At 41.0% G+C, this 19,132-nt stretch overlaps 1 protein-coding gene across 1 annotated transcript; it reads left to right on the top strand.

Moving 5' to 3' along the window:
- Window positions 1-993: 993 nt before the first annotated feature.
- slc17a6b (solute carrier family 17 member 6b) lies at window positions 994-14,059 on the top strand. Its single transcript, XM_037450145.2, has 12 exons — window positions 994-1,710; window positions 3,144-3,399; window positions 4,289-4,407; window positions 5,923-6,037; window positions 7,130-7,217; window positions 7,337-7,423; window positions 7,861-8,003; window positions 8,194-8,343; window positions 9,012-9,144; window positions 9,483-9,593; window positions 10,369-10,496; window positions 11,373-14,059. The coding sequence occupies exons 1-12, from the start codon at window positions 1,637-1,639 to the stop codon at window positions 11,712-11,714; spliced, it is 1,746 nt and encodes a 581-aa protein (XP_037306042.2). The 5' UTR covers window positions 994-1,636; the 3' UTR covers window positions 11,715-14,059.
- The last annotated feature ends 5,073 nt before the right edge of the window (window positions 14,060-19,132 follow it).

The raw sequence follows: 19,132 nt of genomic DNA, 5'->3' as shown, positions 1-19,132 counted from the left end.
TACATATGTACATGTAAATACTTTGTAGTTCCACTACTGGACACAAGATGTCTTCAGAAGCACAGTAAGCACTCTCAGTATTACCAAGACAACACCTGTGTAAGTTGCATCTTTGAACAAGATTGGCTTCCAAATTAGTTATGAGGTCACAAAACCATGCCATAATTGTAAGTGTGTAATTTAAGGTGAGAGAACACAAACTTACTTCCTCCAGTAAGGGAACATGACAACAGATTTCCAGGTTATCTCTGTTTCACACAGGTCACTATGCACAGAGAAGCTCAAAAATACGAGAGGCTGCATCATTTTGAATTTAACTTTACTAAAAACAAAATAATAATGTAATATACAATATCATTTTGCAAGGTACATCATGTGCTTGGGTGCGATAGCAAGATTCGGTTGACCACTAGATGGTGTCCAATACCAACGAATGACAAAGAAGACATGGCTTGTGTGCTTTCTCTTTTGTTCGCACATCTTAGCTCTTTGAATTATTATTTTATTATTATCATTAATATTATTATAATAATTCGTATTATTGTATCCTTTTCTTCTTATCAGATCTTTGAATCTCAGAATTTGAATCTCATTACATCTGTATACATAAAAAATGTTTCACAAATTGTGTGCATGCTTTGGTGGGGAGATGTAGTTGCCAGGGGAATGAAAATAAGATTAAATTATTGATGGATTCCTACATTGAGCAGAGGAGCTTGTTGTGGGGGAAATCCACTCCTGCTCATTTGGTTTCCATAGCACCGCCTTCGGGAGAGCTACATCTTACAAAAATGGGAGTGACTTGTTCATTTGAAAAAATATAGGCACATTTAAGCATAAAAATGCCAAAGGAAGATGTATAATCTATAAAGTTATAGCCTTTTAAATGTTATGTTTTATATGCAGCGATATGAAGCGAAAAATTGAACTAAACATTTCCTCGTCTCCCACTCGGTGTTTTTTCTTAAATGTCTCATGTGAACCAAGTCATACATATACATTTATTTTTCAGCATGTTATATGTTAATCCTGGCCTTAATGTGTGCTGAGCAACTGGCCAGATGTTGAGCGCGGAAATGCTGTCGCTGACCTCGGTGCTGAACACGACGTCAGATAAACCTGCGCGCACCACAGGAGACACGATACAGCCTCACTCCCTCTTTGATTTATAGAAGCTACACCAAACAACCACTTCCGCTTTCTAAACTTTGAGCGCTATTATTTTTCCGTTCATTCACTCTCTCTCTCTCTCTCTCTCTCTCTAACTCTCTTACTCGCACTCTCTATTTTTTATTCCGGAAAAATCCACGACGCTGGCTGACAGTTTCACTCATTTTCGTGTTCCGTCGTGATGGCACTTGGCGTGGCTACTGTGCGTCAGGCAGGAGGTGATATGGTGGCGGATGAAGGCGCGCAGGTCGTTTGATTCCTCTTCTAGTTTTTTTTTGCTTTAGCGCTCACTTTCGTTGTGAAAAATTGACTCGTCTTCCGGATAGTCACCTCCCTGGACTCCCGTTTATCACAACTTCGTTTGTGGGTTTCCTTGTAGCCGCTGCAGTTGGCCATGCTGCGCCGTAACATGACGATTAAGCATTAAATTACAAGTGAGAAATAGGCCTATACATAGAAATCGGACATGGAGTCAGTAAAGACGAGAGCCGCGGCGGGGGTGAAGGAATTTGCGGGGAAGACCTTGGGTCAAATGTACAGGTAAGGACAGACTTGTTTTTTTTTATCTTGATGGGCATAGACCTGTTGTAGTGTGATGATATGCATGCTTGTTCTTTTAACTAAGCACGAGTCAGGGGTGTGTGTAGGTGTGCAGGTCACCCCAAACTGTTTTACAACTTACAGGGATCTCTAGTCACGCCTCTAGACGTGAGAGGAAAATTATGCAATCATGTGCGTGTGTAGGCTTGTGTGTGTGTGTGTGTGTGTGTGTGTGTGTGTGTGTGTGTGTGTGTGTGTGTGTGTGTGTGTGTGTGTGAGAGAGAGAGAGAGAGAGAGAGAGAGAGATAGCGCGCTGGGGTTGCGTGCACTTAGATTGCACTGAATAATATCGTGCACGTAGCCAGTTCTTCCTGGTGCAGGGGCCCTGTGTGTATCTCATAAGCAGACAGTTTAAACATGACGTGCAGGTGACGCGCCGGTTTTTGAGGATTCATTAATAATTTGGAATCCATTTGATGCATCCTTTAAATGCATCATGATAAACGTGCAGCCCGTGTCTCTAATTAACGAAAAAATAAGCAACATGGGGAACCAACCAAGATGCAAATGCTGTTTCATTCTGACATTTTGCTCGGTTTGCATATATTATTACGATATTTATTTATCGTTATTTTGTCTGAAGTAGAAATACAATAAAACGACCATGCAAATTAATTGATGTACTGCAGTTATGCTTTCAATAATCCTTCAGAAAGCTCAGTTATTCTATATGTTCCCAAGGACTAAATCGATTTGCATTTTTTCGATTCTTTTTCGTTAATTATTTATGTTGCTTTTCAGGGGTTTGCAGACAGACGCATTTTCATTTTTAGGTTTTCATCATGTGACCAGTAAAAGTGACGTCCACTGAAACGAAAAGGGGGGGCCTTTGAGGAATGCCCACAGAGGTGTGTGTCTGGTGACTGGGGCTGCTGCTCGGTCCCGTGAATGCTAATGAGTGTGAAAGTGAGCGGGCTGCTGCAATGCGGTACAGTCGGGGTCGTGTTCGCCTCGTCTCAGCTCTGCAGGCCTAGTCGTTTTTATTTCTTTTTTTGTTCTATTTTTTTATGTCCAAATACAGAATCCATGTTTTGCATTGCATTCTTTCCGGGTGTCTATTGAGTCCTCTCAAGATATGGCTTAAGCATGGCAGAATAAAATAGCACAAGGAGGCCTGTCCATTCGTGCAGCCGATGCATATTGTTTATGCTGGAATAACGGTCTCTGAATTTTCTTCTCTGACTTGACACATAGAGAATCTCAGATTGGCACACTAACCAATCAACTGCCCAGTCCATAATCAAATAGAGATGTAAATTAAAGAAATGGGCCTCCTCAGATATGTGTCCCATTACAGGAGCAATTATTTTAGGGGAGGAATCTTCTCGTTCGATCAGGGGACACTGACAAGTGTCCTCACGTGGCTGTTGCAGAGTGATGGAGAGGAAACAAAAAACCGGGGAGGTGATCGAGCTGACGGAGGATGGGCGGCCCCGGGAGGCCGCGGAGAAGAAACCCCCGCTGTGCGACTGCAGCTGCTTCGGGCTGCCCCGCCGCTACATCATCGCCCTCATGAGCGGCCTGGGCTTCTGCATCTCCTTCGGTATCCGGTGTAACCTGGGCGTGGCCATAGTGGGCATGGTCAACAACAGCACCCTCCACCAGAACGGCAAGATCATCATCACGGAGGTGTGGCAACGGCGGCGATCACGACTGGCGCACAGGCAACTTAGCCCGCATGCCTCAAGACACAAGACACCCGACTCTTATTTAATCAAGGAACTAAGGGACAGGAGAAGGACATTAGCCCACATATGAGAAACCGAATAAGAAAGAATATTCATCCTAAATAGCCCCAAATGATCCTTGGCTCATGAGCGTGTGCACAATTTAAGTGTGTATTTGTGCTTAACGAAAATCTTTTGATGGCTTGAGATATTCGGCCTCAATCACTACTTTGCATCATTACAATGCTGGCATTGTTTTAAAATGTCAGCTAGCTCTAATTGCAGGGATGACATGCGGTATATGCGTAATATATTGTCGGAAATCGGCCATGTGATACCATTTTCAAAGTATCAAACGTATACATATGGATAGACCAAATAATGGAACCCAGTATTAATTGACTTCATTCTAATTCGAAAGCATATACATACACACGAATACATACACACGATATACACGAATCTTTAAAAATATGTGTCAAATAACTGTATTTGAAACAGCTACAATGTATATAATTTAACATTGCATTTGTATTTTTAGCGTTTAAGCCACATAATAACTAAATCATAGCCTACATCTGACAAGATACTTCAACATATATTAATAGTTTGTCTTTCACAGCGCAGGATACATATATGCTTGTGATGCACCGATTCATTTATTCTCATCGAAATAACCCTTTGCACGGGTTCAACGGGCTGAGCGGGTTCAAATAAACGGGCCTCGGTCTATTCAGAGAATTCACCTATTTTATTTGTTTCTTGATTCATAGCCTTCAAGCTTGTTTTTTTATTCACTGGTATTGTTTTTTTTCTTCACATTACCCCCCCCCCCCCCCCCCCCCCCCCAGAAAGCCAAGTTCAACTGGGATCCAGAGACGGTGGGACTCATTCACGGATCATTTTTCTGGGGCTACATCGTTACACAAATCCCGGGGGGATACATATGCTCAAGGCTGGCAGCAAACAGGTAGGCCCGTCCTCCTGGGAATCTACCATAAATACAACTCAGTGATTTATTCGGTTTATATTTTTTTCATTACCAATTAATCAAAATGACTGGACAGTTGGTTGGACACATCATTTGTCTCACTCTCATTCTTCATTGACTCATTTTTCTGGAATAAGCAAGGAACGGAATTAAAAAACGTGGGGACTGGAATAAATCCAGACGATTACAAAAAAAACAACAACAGCTAAGGCCAGACGTGAAAAAAATCCGTCTCGCCTGAATTAAGAATTCACAGTTTACAGACTGAGAGTCAGAGTCAGACAGTGAGCTGCTCTGAAGTGAAGCAGAGCTGCAGGGAGGCACCGGGCTGGCAGGCCTGCAGCCCTCGTCTCAGGGCTTTCTGCCACCTGTTAATGAGCTCCCTTGGGGAGTCGGGTCTAATATGTCGCTTACTCTTTGGGGAATGGAGACCAGACCCGCTCTTGTCGCCAAAGGCTTTAATTCGCACTGCAGATGCATCGTCATGGTTAATACAAACACTAGAGGCTAAAAACATTTCATGCAAAGATGCACGATTTTAGCAATTTAATATTCATGTGCACAATTTTGCAAATTGGTAACGGCACCATGAAGGCGAAAGGTTATATGTGTATGTTTAATCTCGAGCGCGATATAATTACGAACGTTTAAGACGATTCATTAAAAAAACAAATAATAGCCGTTTATTGACAAACACTAATTCTGAAAAATGGGTAAAATGGGAAAATGCACCTGATAAACTTCATAATAATGTGGTTTATCGATTGTCTTTTTATATTGTTAGTCCCATTCATCCTCCTTGTCGGTTTCTCGTCCTGTGGATTGACACGAGGATGTAATCGAATCAATTGCTCTCGTGCCCAAAAGCAGTCTGAACCGGATTAGGATTTGCCCCCCTAGTGCAAATAAGAGGGGCGGCGAAACGTGACGAAAACGAGAAATAGCTTTGAGGTCATGGATTGTCCGGCCTTCCCCGCCTCATCTTCATCATTTAAAAAAAATCAGTGATCGATGAATATTCTGTTGGCAGCTGTGTCAGTCTAAATATAAAATGTTTTGCCGTTTTGAAATGACAAACATATATCTTGATGCGAGAAGACATACCGAAGTGAAAACGGTTGCTAGGCGACATGTGCGCGCATCGGCGTGACTGTAAACGGGGCGTTGCGCCATGGAATATTATTTTCTCCTGTGTCAGAGGAGTGCGCGCCCTCAGAAGCGAGGAGGTAGCCAACGAGTCCTAGGTTATTACACGCTGTCTCCAAAATAAACAGAACACAAAGAGACTTTCAATGTCCTTCCGTGTAGAATATGTTTATTTTTTCTATAAATGATGATGTGATAGTTGGGCTAATATCTTTCTTGAAAAAGATAAAGGAATATTAAATGTGATATTTAAAAGCTTCAACGCCACGGCACATGTCAATGCAATCCGTTCAGTCGAGTACTGGATAATTGTAACGTGAAATGCTGAAATACATCTTATAATTTCAGGGTATTTGGTGCAGCCATTGTGCTAACCTCAATCCTCAACATGTTCATTCCCTCGGCTGCCCGGGTCCACTATGGGTGTGTCATCTTTATCAGGATATTACAAGGGCTGGTGGAGGTAAGGGCGTGTTACCATTTAAAGGCGTATTACCACACTCAAAATATTTCTGCCCTTTGATGGATTAAAAAATAAAAATCAGATCTGAAACAAATTCTCCCTATTCATTGAAAATATTGAGGTGACACAGGTAGAATTTCTATTGAAGCAATGTTACTGCGGGAGAAAGTGAAGGAAAGACTGTAGTGTGCACTGGATATTCAACCAGAGGAAATGTGAGCGCTGTATCGATCGAGTCCACTACGGCAGAGGGTTTGTGGGATAGTCCCGTTTTCTGATTGGCTGTCACACTTTGTATTTCGGTAACACAAGTGCTGCTGATGCAAAGGAAAACGCTGACACACAAAAGTGTATCGTCCTCGGGCTTCGAATAGTGAAATACAAGACACAAATATCTGGCTGCTGTGTAGTTGATGTTGATGCAATACATGAAAAAACACAGAAAGCTGATAGAGATATGAATAAGTAATGAAATATGTCTGGATGAGAGTTAATTGAAGGCTAACTTATATTTGAACAATTTGGGGCAGAATAAATTAAAACATAACATTATAAAACACCGCACCGCTCAGAAAGTGCAGATTGTATTTTAAGTCAGTACAGATTGTTAAATTAACATTTAATAGCTGCAGGGCTGTTTCACTCCATGATCACATCCTTGCAATTTGCTCATGTTAATTTCAAATTAATGTTCAAATGTAAAAACATATTGCCTCTTAGATTGTCAATAATTCCTAAACCCAAATAAGTGAAATATAGCTATGCCCTTATAATGTTTGAATGGCTATGTTTCTATTTTAATAAGGCTTTGAAACCATTATTTACCGTAATGGATCCAAAAATGAATTCGAACCAATTCCCGTTTATGTTTACTGTAAAATCCTGTATATTTATTTGAACCCTAAATCAAAAGGCCCAAAAATGTCCGACATGGATTATTAACCACTCTCATCAAACACGTACATTTCCAATACAAGAACGTCTGCACCTGGAGTGCCGACACGATGAGCTGAAGAACATGGAATTCCAGTCTGCTGTCTTTTTTTTTTTTTACCATGAACTACACACACTGTCTCTGTGTGGTGTGTTTAGGGAGTGACCTACCCGGCGTGTCATGGCATCTGGAGTAAGTGGGCTCCTCCGCTGGAGAGGAGTCGACTGGCCACCCTCTCATTCTGTGGTAAGTACTCACTGCTTAATTCTGCCTATTGGCATTAACACATGGAGTGAAGCCATGCAGCGTTATTACTGCAGTGGTGAGGAAGCCTGACTTGTCTCCCCTGTCTCGCTGTCTGTCAGGCTCTTATGCCGGTGCTGTGATAGCAATGCCTCTGGCAGGGATCCTGGTTCAGTATTCAGGCTGGTCCTCTGTGTTCTACATCTACGGTAAGATGGGTCGATGATGCATGTGATGTGTGTGTGTGTGTGTGTTGTTGAAAAAGTGAATATGAGATGAGGTCAAATGCATTCATGAATACAATAAGGTAAATATAAATATCTGTATATGTATGTGTATATAAGGGTAAGCTGGTTGAGTAAGCTGGTTGAGTTCGACACTCAGTGAAAGTCAAATGGATTTGTCCAGACAGACTGTGTATTGATTTTCTACTCCCCAATGTTTTGGTGTGTTGATCAGCCCCCCCCCTTGATGTTTCTCACTGGACTGGATACAGTTGGCTTTCCTGTCTGGGTTTCATTCTCTCAGGCGTTCTGCAAAGATCAGACTACCAACCCACAATCTGTGTGCACCTCCAGCTAAGGTCTAAATTGGTTGCATATACTTTGTCGGTGATGAAAGCTCCTTTTCTACTTGTCATGTGCAGGATGCTTTGGCCTCTTTTGGTATGTGTTTTGGATCCTTGTGTCCTATGAGAGCCCAGCTGAACATCCCACCATCACTGATGAGGAACGCTGCTACATAGAGGAGAGCATTGGAGAGAGCGCCAAGCTTTCGGGTCCTTCCGAGGTAACAACCCTGGACAATGAACACAGTTCAGCCACCCTGCTATCTTTGTTCTCAACACTTCGTTTTAGCACAGGGTATTTGAAGCACATTATTTAAATTCCATCAACCAGTTCCATCACCTTTTTGCCTATCATCAGGGAGACGCAAACAAATTGAGGAAAATTCAACCCTTTGTAATAATCTATTGCAGAAATTCAAGACCCCTTGGAAGAAGTTCTTCACCTCTATGCCCGTCTATGCAATCATTGTGGCAAACTTCTGCAGGAGCTGGACGTTTTACCTTCTGCTGATCAGCCAGCCGGCGTATTTTGAGGAAGTCTTTGGCTTTGAAATAAGCAAGGTGAGCTCACAATACAAGACAGTGGACAGGGCGCACATGCAGCATGTACTGAGTGAGCATGATTGATGAATGATTGATTCAAATGCACTGGAAATAGTCACCATTGCCAAATGTTCAGGAGCTGAGCATGTGACGCTTTGTTCTTGGAATCATTCATTACCAAAATCAATGTCAGCAAGTGGTGGCCTGTGGCCGTATGTAATGAACATTACATAACAAGGCAACTTCATAAAGGTTAAAAAAGAGTCAGTAACTGTGATCACAAATGACTTGACGCCAACATTGTTTACAGGTCATATTATACGGCCCAACTGCAATAGAATAAAAAAGATGTCCCCTCTAGACTCTAAAGCCCCCAAAAAATGAATTCTACATCACAACATAAAATGTTCTCAATGAAACAAATAACAGATATTTTGAATTAAGTCATCAAAAACCTTTAATCTCACCTTGGAATTTGTAGTTCCCATAAAACCTAGACAATAAAGTAAAAAAGTGGTGTCCATGGCCATAATCCCACTATCACATAGCAAAAAACAACATTTTCTTATAATAATAAGGTTTATGAGCCGTATTCATTTGGGACCATGATTGTTATGTGACATGTTTGATAGGTTAATGATTTATCGCCATGAATACATCCAGTTGCATGAATTTTGTGGTCACAGGTCGGCATGCTATCCGCGCTGCCACATTTGGTGATGACCATCATCGTGCCCATCGGCGGCCAGCTGGCCGACTACCTGCGCAGCAGAAACATCCTGACGACTACCACTGTCAGGAAAATCATGAACTGTGGAGGTGAGAAGTCTGAACTGAGAATGAAAAATCATTTTCCACACCTCTCTCTGCTCAGCTAGAAGGTGTGACTTCATGGTGTCAGATCCATTCTGCTCTTCTAGTGTTGCTCTTCACTGCCAGAGAGATGCTTGTGTTTATATTTCTTTCTGCTCAATACTCAGTTGACTCGTTGATTGTGCATTGATTTCATATGCGTCACATGGGTAACTGAATGCGGCCCATGTATCATGGTTTATTCAATTGGCACAGCGGTGCCCAACAGCCCTTGGGCTTTGTGTGTTTCTGTTGTTTGTGTGCGTGCGTGTGTGTATGTGTGACCTGCTGTCTGTCTCTGTTAGGATTTGGCATGGAGGCCACATTGCTGCTGGTAGTAGGATATTCCCACAGCAAAGGAGTGGCCATTTCCTTCCTGGTACTGGCAGTGGGCTTCAGTGGATTTGCTATTTCAGGTTAGTCCACTTTGTGCTCAATCAGAATGTAAACCAGAAATATGCAAGTGGTTTTACATGGTCTAATTCATGTAGCTTTCACAAATCCGCCATGAAACCTATTTTTAAGTGAATTAAAGAATACATTGCATAATAATCTTTGTTTGGTATTACTGTAATGTTGAAATTTCTGTGAAATTCAGAAATGTAGACACATATTTTTCCTGCTGAGCTTCAAATCAAAGAGTAATACTCTCTCAAATGTTAGTGGGACATCTTCTCAACTATTGGCAAGCAAGTGAAAAAGCATTTGCTTCAAAAATGCTAAAAGCTTCTAAAAACCCTTATAATAACATTCAATACCAATAATTAGCATATTACCTGCAAACTGGCAACACATTTCAACAGACTTTTCAGCATTCTTCAGCTTCTCATTCAGGAGATATTTTCATATTAATGTGCAGGCCGGTGACTCTGTGCAATATGAGTGTATTGCCTGTTCTCCTGGAGTGTTTAATAATTCAGTGCTAGCTAGCCGTCTCGGGGGATTTGCCAGGCGGGTGTGAGGCAAATCACGAGGACACTTACTCATTCAGCCGGTTACTTGGGAGGGGGAGGAGAATAATATGGTCACCATTTGAACTAATTTGATCTGTGTCCAGCTCTGGGTTTGATACTCACTGTGATACCGGTTTACCTACATTGGCATTTTTTACTGGTTGTCTGTCCGTGTCATTATTCAAAAGTGTGTCAACAATATTTCAGATTAATGTGTTGCTTTTTTTTCCTGCAATAGGCTTCAATGTCAATCACCTGGATATCGCTCCACGCTACGCCAGTATCCTAATGGGAATCTCTAATGGTGTGGGTACTCTGTCTGGGATGGTGTGCCCAATAATCGTTGGTACTATGACAAAGAACAAGGTAACAGATCAAATAAAGCTCTAATAAAGATCAACTTGTTTTATCAGTGCAATAAGTACTGAACGTTTTAAAGACTTCGATAAGTCATTAACACTCAAAGTCCCCGCATTTAGCAAATATAGCAGTATATACAGTCAACATTTAATTCATTGAATGTGACAAACTATAAAGCAGCTGTAAGCAGGTATACATGTTCATCAATGTATCTGTAAATATGTGTAACTCTTCCTGTGAGGTTCCCATAAATGCAGCAGAAGTGTAGACAAATGGTGAATGACATTATAGTCAAACCTAGTTTGCAAAGAACATTATTCAATTCAGTTAAAGATAAAGTGACAGACACCATCAATTAATAGGCCTTTTGTTTTATTTGACTCAGAGCCCCGCTTCCCTAATGACCTTTGATTAGTAGTACCTGCAGAGTAAACATATATAAATATGTGTTAAAATATGTATGTTAAAACGGGGTAAAATATTGAGACTCAAAATGTATGGCTGTACCACGGTATAAAATGGAACTAATGCAGGTTAACGTACATAGAGAATTTAATCTTGCATTGGTTTGGGACTATTTCCCCTGCAAGTGTACACACTTTGGAGGGATAGATTCAAGATTCAATATTTGTATTGTCGTGTGTGCAGTTTTACTGTTAAATTCTTATTTTGCTGTGCCCTCTTTCCACAAAGCTACAGATGTAAAAATAAACAATTGAGAGTAAAAAGAAATACATGCATATATATAAACAATAAAGAGCACAATGTATAAATATGTGCATGCGTTATGTGCGTACGTTAAAGTGCACCATGCGTTTTTGCCAATATTGCACAAGAATAGTGACAACTTGCAACAACTTTTGGGTTTGCTTCCCCCTTCAGACTAGAGAAGAGTGGCAGTCTGTGTTCCTGATTGCCGCCATGGTGCATTACGGGGGGGTGATCTTCTATGGAATCTTCGCTTCGGGAGAAAAACAGCCGTGGGCCGACCCAGAACTGACCAGCGACGAGAAGTGCGGCTTCATAGACGAGGACGAGCTGGCGGAAGAGACGGGCGACATCACGCAGGGTTACGGGGCCTTCGGGGGTCAGGCTAAGTCGTACGGTGCAACCACGCAGGTGAACGGAGGCTGGGCTTCAGGCTGGGAGAAGACGGAGGAGTACGTCCAGGAAGAAGCTCAGGCAGGGGGCTACGGATACAGGCAGGACGAAGGGTACTCCTAGACCCCGACACACACATTCACCGACGCAGAAGTATAAAAAAGTATAAACAAATGAGTACGAAGCCTAAACCTAAATCTGTTGTTGTCCCATTTGCACACATTCAAAAAGAATAGAAATACGTAAAAAGCTATCAACTTAATGTAAAAATTGTGCAAACACAATTAAAAAATATTGGATTAATAGAGGTGTAATACATATCAAATTGGCAGTTTTTAAATGTATTATTATGCATACTGGTAAAAGATATATTCATTTGGAGTACAATTGTGTGTAAATGTGAACACTTTCATCCCATCAGCCGAGGCTTTGTGACCACTCTGAAGCCAGTAGGGTCACATAGGAGCTGCCCATCAAAGTGCCGACCACATATTTATCAATTTAACTGTGACAGTACAACGTCCTACAAGCCAGCCATTACATTGTATTGATATGTCAATCCACAGGGTGGAGAACAGAAAACTAGACCCTCTGTTGATAGATAATTTGACTGTATCTCTCACACTCAGAATAGTGTGTCCTTTAATGCACAATATGATGATATTGTTTTCTTATCACTGGCTTCTGTGTGTGTAAAAGTCCTTAACATGTAAGTGAGCTTGTCTAGAGACTCGAGTGGCATAATGACTTGTGATGATTGTTTGGTTACACTTTCATATAAAAAAGGATAATGTATATCTAATGTTTGCAATATGTGATCCACTTTGGACTCCGCATTGAACAATTTGTTTTAAGTAAAACATATATGGCAGAGATAGATATAGATATAGAGTAAAGATATATAACATTACATACATATAGTATATGTGCAACCAAATGGAGGGTTTGTGGAATGAGTTTGGAAAAGCACAGATTAATCAAAATCATTTTGATTTACCTTCTTGGTGCATCAAATGTTATATATATGTTCAGAAGAGATGACAAAAATGAACAATGTATGTGAAATATATATCATATGATCACATGGATAGAGAATCATTTTAATGTTAAAACCAAGAATTGATCCATAACATCAAATATGAGAAAAAAAGCAAAACCAATTATGTATGATTATTTAACATAAAGTTGAGAATTCATGTAGAATCAATCACATGAATCGATAAGAAAATATGTCCTCAGAGCCACAAAGCTAAAGGGGGAAGATTTTGAAATGCCAAAGGACATTATATAAGTAAACTTTCCTAAACAAGTTTAAATGTTTACCTTTATACTTCATCAAAACAGGACATTTCTATTAGAGAATAGAAGTGAGATGAATAATATAGTTATGGCGTCGTTATGGGAGTCAGGCAATGAAAAGTGTTTGAGGCTCCTGAATAGAAAGAACAAGCAAACACACTACAGAATCTGTTTTGTCCTCATTCTTCAACCTTTCAGTTTTGTTTCATTTGTCTGTGGAGACACTTCACCATATAGATGTGTGTGGATGTGTATTTATGCATGGAACAAAGTGCATTTTGTGGTGTGTCCTGTTTATCTTTCTTTTTCTTCCAAACGTATTTGTATTTGTCTCAGAAACTGTTACTGATGCTTAAATTTCTTTGCACAATCAACCGAAGGGAAAGAGCAGACCTGGGTTTTAGCTGGAAGTCAAATCTTTTTTAAGGGAGTACAGAGCATCAGGAGTGAGGTTGCAGCGTTTGGACCCACAGAGTACAGGCGGCACGCGACCATTACTCAGTGTACAAAGCAATAAATCCATAGTAACAGTTCTGGTCCAAACGTCATGAACAGTTGAGCAGTCATTATGAATGTTTTGTTATGCATTTGTTTAAGAGCTGTGTTTTTTTGTGATCACAAATGTAAAAAATCAATGAATTAACACAGAAAAAAAACATATAAATAAATGTATGAATAATATAGTAATAGAGTCCAACGCAAACGTCTTTGTCAACAAGGAAGAGTTTGTGACTGGGCTGCTCACCAGATGAGAATGATAAAAAGAGCGTCTGCCTGAGAGGCGGAAGCTCTTCTTCATGTTTCTGTCTATGTTTTCAGTGTGTGCTGTGATCCCCCCCCCCCCTCCCCACTTTTTAGTTGGATTAATGTTCCTCATACGGTGGCTGGACACTTGTGCCCGACTTAACCATGTGGACCAACCCTCTCCAGCTGTTCAACCCTGATTTCATTCTCACAATATTCATCAACATTAAGGATGAAGGCGATTGTACATTCTCAAAAATAAGAAATGTGCAACTAAGAGTAGTTAAAAGTTTCCTGTTTCTGTGCCTCTGAAGTTCTGGTGTGATTCTATGCCTTCTGTTGCTGTGTAAATTGAGAGATTTGTTGGTGTTGAAATGAAATACTATATATCATTTTTGATAAAAAAACAAACAAACAAGCAAATACGTCTGTGTCCCAAGTGTTTGTGTGTTGTGTTTGTGTTGGACAGAGTAGAAGAACTTAGAGAAGCATTCATTCAACAACTTCTCAGCTTAAACATTGCTTCACTTTCCACAACATATTCACAATAATAACAATGCAAGTTATAGCAAAAACTGGTGCACAGTATTTGAAAAATACAACTGCACCTACAATATTTAATATCTATAAAAGACATAAATGGGACATTTAAGCTTTTCAAAGGACTAGGGCAGTGGGACTGAGCCTCCTTGTGAGCTACGGATTTGATGTTACTTGGTCCCCCTGTTGGTGATCAGCTGATTAATTGTTGCTGAATAATAATTGTTGGTGAAAAGTCCAAAGAAGTCAACCATGAAATGGAAAGAGTTTTAGATATAACTGAACCACTTCAACTTGCATTATCACATGAATGTGTTGTTTCTCATCACAGATTTCTGTATTATAGGTTAGAGGACCTTAAGATAAAGAGTGGTGCCCCATTGTGTGGTAAACATCATAGATATATTAGAGTAATGTGCCACTTCCATGGAGGATGTTTCAATGACATTCATGAGAGCTGATTGCCAAAGCACACATACTGTTAGATCTTGTGTCAAAAAACTGAAACTAGGATCCTTAAAACCTTGTAGAAAATTAAAAACCTACAGAATGATATAATTGTGGATCAGGTAGAAATAAATGTTGGAAAGGAGGGACAAAGTTGCAGAATGGGAAAGAATTAACACAACTGAGGCAAACACTGCGAACTGTATGTACAGTGACAAGACAGAAATTCACACCATACCATGAACCTCTCAATGCAGGACACAGGAACATTAATGTAGTCATGTTGAAGGAACCATCGTTAAAAAAAAACCTTCAAAGGGTGAAACACAGTCAGCCATGTTCCCAGCAGTGGAGCTGCTCCTCCAAGGCCACAGGAAGTGCTTCGCTAATGGCTGCCTGACCTTCCACGTCGGGGGAATCAATAGACTCGGTCCCCTGTGTTCTGCTGCACCTATCGACTGCTCCAACCTCTTAATGCAGCCGACAGAGGGAGGAGGAGCACTTATCCAGCTATTTGGAGTTATTTTGATTTAGGTGCTGATCCCCACCTCAACCGACAAAGCTTCAGCACAGTTCTACCAGATCGTCATCGGTGGAAATACTGTACAAGAAAGCAAAGCAGCACACCCGAGACTAGAGATACATCATCTTTTGGTAACTTTAGATTAATGGGCGCTCCACTGAAGTCAAATGGATTGTTATAAATAAAATTATCTTTAATTAAATCAAAAACTACGATAGATATAGATATGGTGATATAAATATCCACCATATGGCCATGAAGGTGAAATGAAGATTGATGTCCAACTCTGCTTAAGTAATCCCTTTAAAGTTCACGTGTCTGTGTACCGGATCTTCTTCTGCGCAGATGAACCTCCATGTTCATCATAAAGGTCATTTTGTATTGCTTGCTGCACTGTTAGGAGCCTCGTGAGTAAAGTGAAATTCCGACCACATTCTCTTTTATAACATCGCTGAGCTCTGAAAAGCCCAAGGTGACACAGGGATCATTGTGTGATTGATGCACAACTTCTGGATCAAGGGATATTACAAGCCTGCTCTGTCCGTGTGTGTGTGTGTGTGTGTGTGTGTGTGTTATAGTGAATCTTGTTCAGGCTCATCCCATTGCGTTTGTTAATTTGACAGGCTCAATAAATGCGTCACCAGTCACCCCTGAATGTTATTTTCTCACAGTCAACCAGCCAGAACCGTCATCCCGTCCCGGGGCAAGTGAGGGAGGTGACCCTTGACCTCATGTGACAATCAATCTGTCTATTTCACACAACCTGCCACTTCCTCTCCCCACAGAAAAGGTGCAAAACATGAAAAATCCTGGTAACATCAGCCCCTACGTCTGGCTATTGGATGGAAGTCTACCGCAACTGTTTTCAGTTTCCTTGGGTTTTAACTTTTGCATCATGTGTATAAATACAGCACATGTGGGCGTGTGCGTCTGACATCCAAGATACTAAATTGAGGGAACGCGTGCGCATATGTTCTGCATTTTAAATGGCTTTTCAAATGTGGGAGGGGGGCAGGTGTTACTATGGTCTCAAGGGAGGAAAGGGGGGGGTTGTGAGAGGTGGAAGTAGATGCCAAAATCACTCTTTAATGACTCGGAGGCTGTGCTCCTGTTGTGTTTGGACCCCTGAGAGCCTATGCTGCTCATAAATAACGTCCTGATTTGCACAATGGGCCTCCAGCACTTCTGAGCGAGTCAAAGGTTGACGGCATATGTCTTTCGATGTGGAGCATATAGACTTAGCATCAGTGACCAAATGAATGATGAAATTGAATGAAATTCTTCTCCTCGTTGTATCAAACAAACAAAGCTTATGCTGCTGGATTACTCTCCCACTTAATTAACCTCATAAATGATTTAACAATTTCCGAATCATTCATTAGCCTTTTTTTGACCCTTCATTAAAATAACAGCAAACAGAGAGATATATTTGTTTTGGTTTCTGCAGTCACAGACATCCACACATGAGCAGTCCATGGTGATCTCACGAAGGATCACTGCGTGCACTCTGAGCAGTGCACAGATGACCACAATACTGCACGGTATCATGGCATTCAAGAGCTTAAATGATCCTGATCTATATGTTGCACTTCTATAAGAATGCTTCGTAACACCCCCACCCCTCTTCATCATCATAACAGGCTCAAGATCGGCGCCGGTTGGCTCGGGACACAGCAACAGGATCCTCCTCCTGCACGAGTCAGGAAGCATGATTGGTTGCACATGGAAGCCTTCAGTACCATCACCGCAGCCGGTGTATATTTAGCTGATCCTAACATCACCACCACACGCCCCCTCCCACCTCCTCCTCTGCTGCTCATACGCATCGCCCCACCACCGTGTCAGGAAGTGCGTCATGAGCTTGTTGAGGGGGAGCCTCTGGGGCGAGGTGCTCCCAAATAAAGAAGTCACAAACTCTACTTTATTAGACCTTCTTCAAGATCACACACACAAAAAAAGAGATACACTTTCACTGGATTTCTGTCTGAAATTTGAACAGAAACATCATTTTCTTTGTCTTCTCTTTTTTCACCTTCCATGCTGTTCCAGTTGTAAAATGAATCAATTCTAAGAGGACATAGACAGAAAAAAAAATACAAATCATTGTTTACCTTCAAGAGGATGAATCCACATTAGCTGAAAACTAAATTATTTAAAGGATTTGATCACAAATTCCTCCTTATTCCCCGTTTTTCGATTTATTGGGATACAACGTAGTACTACATACTAAAAAGAAGAAACTCACGGCTCCTTCTTTCAGAAAAACACTAAGAAAAAACAATGTTATCAATTATTGTTACTTTTGGTTTTTATATGTATATGTAATATATGTATTACTTTGCTTTACTTTCTCTTCTGCAGCAAACATGTCTCCCTGTTGCACTTTGACATGTAGATATTTCTAAGAAGACATCTTGCTAAATAGATGATAATAACATTAGGAACATGGGGAGAAAAGGGAGGGACACATTTAATGCAGCTAAGGCACCTGGATTTAAGTGTGTGTGTGTGTGTGTCGTGTGCACACGCATGTGTGAATGCCAATAGCTCCTTATTCAGCCTCCCCTCTTTATGCCCACCACCAGATGGGAGCTAGCGGTGTGTGCGCGGTAAGGAGGGGGGTATTTCCCTAAACCCGAGCATCAGGCCTCCCTTTGTCCTCTTGCCTGTCACCGATGGCTTCACAGTGGGGTGACACACACACTCCAAATCTCATTAAAAAGTGAGAGACGGGGAGGGCTTTCATAATGGAACTGGGCAAAATGCAGGGTTCGAAATGAGGTGGGTCTGGGGGGGTCCCAGACCCCCTATAAGTCATTAGGGACCCCCTATAAGAATTTATTTTTAGATTTTGGGGGGTCCCCGACAAATATTTTTAACATTAAAAATGATTATGAAAAGGTCTTTAGTGACGTTTTATATTTAAAACAATAATTAATTCATTTCCTAGCGCGATTGGGCAGCAATCAGGGCAGCAAATAGCATCACAGGTTGTTGTTGTGGTCTGTGAGGCAGACACGTAGGTTACTGTTGAACAAAGCCTCACAAAGAGTGAAATCCCTCATGATAATCCCTCGGTAAGTGCTTCGATTATGTTTATGTCTTCATAATAATTGCTTATTATAGTAAAATATTTGGAGGTGGTGTTCCTATATCAAAAGTTGCATTAACTAACTTAGATACCCAGTGTAACGTCATGATTAGAAGAGTTTCTTGCTGTATGTGTATGAAGCCAAACAACCTGCCAGCTAACAGCAGCACATTCACAAACATATTGCTGAAAATCTACAAAACGCATCACAAATCCATTGCAGCGTTCACGACTGTATAAGTGAGCACTACATCACAACCACGTATGAAAACATGTATTTAAGAAATATATTTATAAAAAGATCGGAACCCTGTGGGTCCAAACAGAGCTCTACGCAGTGAGCTATGGAGATTCACAGGTTGTCCTGTGCGGTTACAGGTGTCTTAACGGCCGTTATCTACCGGACCGAAAAGCAACTCTGATTTCGGTGCCTTATTTAGATGCCAGGAACAGTCTTTATAGACATCATTATTATTCAATCCAGCGGCTAGTTGTTTTACAAATTCCATTAACATAAGGGATGAGAAACGCCAGTTGTCTTTCATCAAACCCTTTGAAGGTGCATGGTGCCATAATGAGTACACCTGGTGGATTTAGGTAACTTAGTTAACTTCCTTGCTCAAGGAAAGAATGACCTGTTTTCCACTTTGTCATGTCAGGGATGTATATAAGGTGCTGTAACTTTGTTGCTCCAGAATTAGAGGGTGGTCTGTTTAATTATAGCCAATCCACTTCTCCAGACACCACTACAATACTGACCCACCTTCAAAATATGTCAATTTAATTTTGCCTGCAGTATATAGTGTAGCAAAGTAGCCTTCAGTATTTTTAATAGTTACATTTTAGGGGACCCCCCAAGAGTCCTAAGTCATTTCGAACCCTGGCAAAACGTGTAAT

Source organism: Pungitius pungitius, chromosome 4 (genome assembly GCF_949316345.1).
Source record: "Pungitius pungitius chromosome 4, fPunPun2.1, whole genome shotgun sequence".
Taxonomy (NCBI): domain Eukaryota; kingdom Metazoa; phylum Chordata; class Actinopteri; order Perciformes; family Gasterosteidae; genus Pungitius; species Pungitius pungitius.
The sequence above is the reverse complement of the archived record's forward strand: the minus strand, read 5'-3'. Positions and strand labels throughout refer to the sequence as shown.

Coding starts and splice junctions, on each gene's coding strand:
- slc17a6b (XM_037450145.2), top strand. CDS start 1,637: ATGGAGTCAGTAAAGACGAGAGCCGCGGCGGGGGTGAAGGAATTTGCG. Junction 3,400..4,288: donor GCAAGATCATCATCACGGAG/GTGTGGCAACGG, acceptor CCCCCCCCCCAG/AAAGCCAAGTTCAACTGGGA. Junction 4,408..5,922: donor TCAAGGCTGGCAGCAAACAG/GTAGGCCCGTCC, acceptor TTATAATTTCAG/GGTATTTGGTGCAGCCATTG.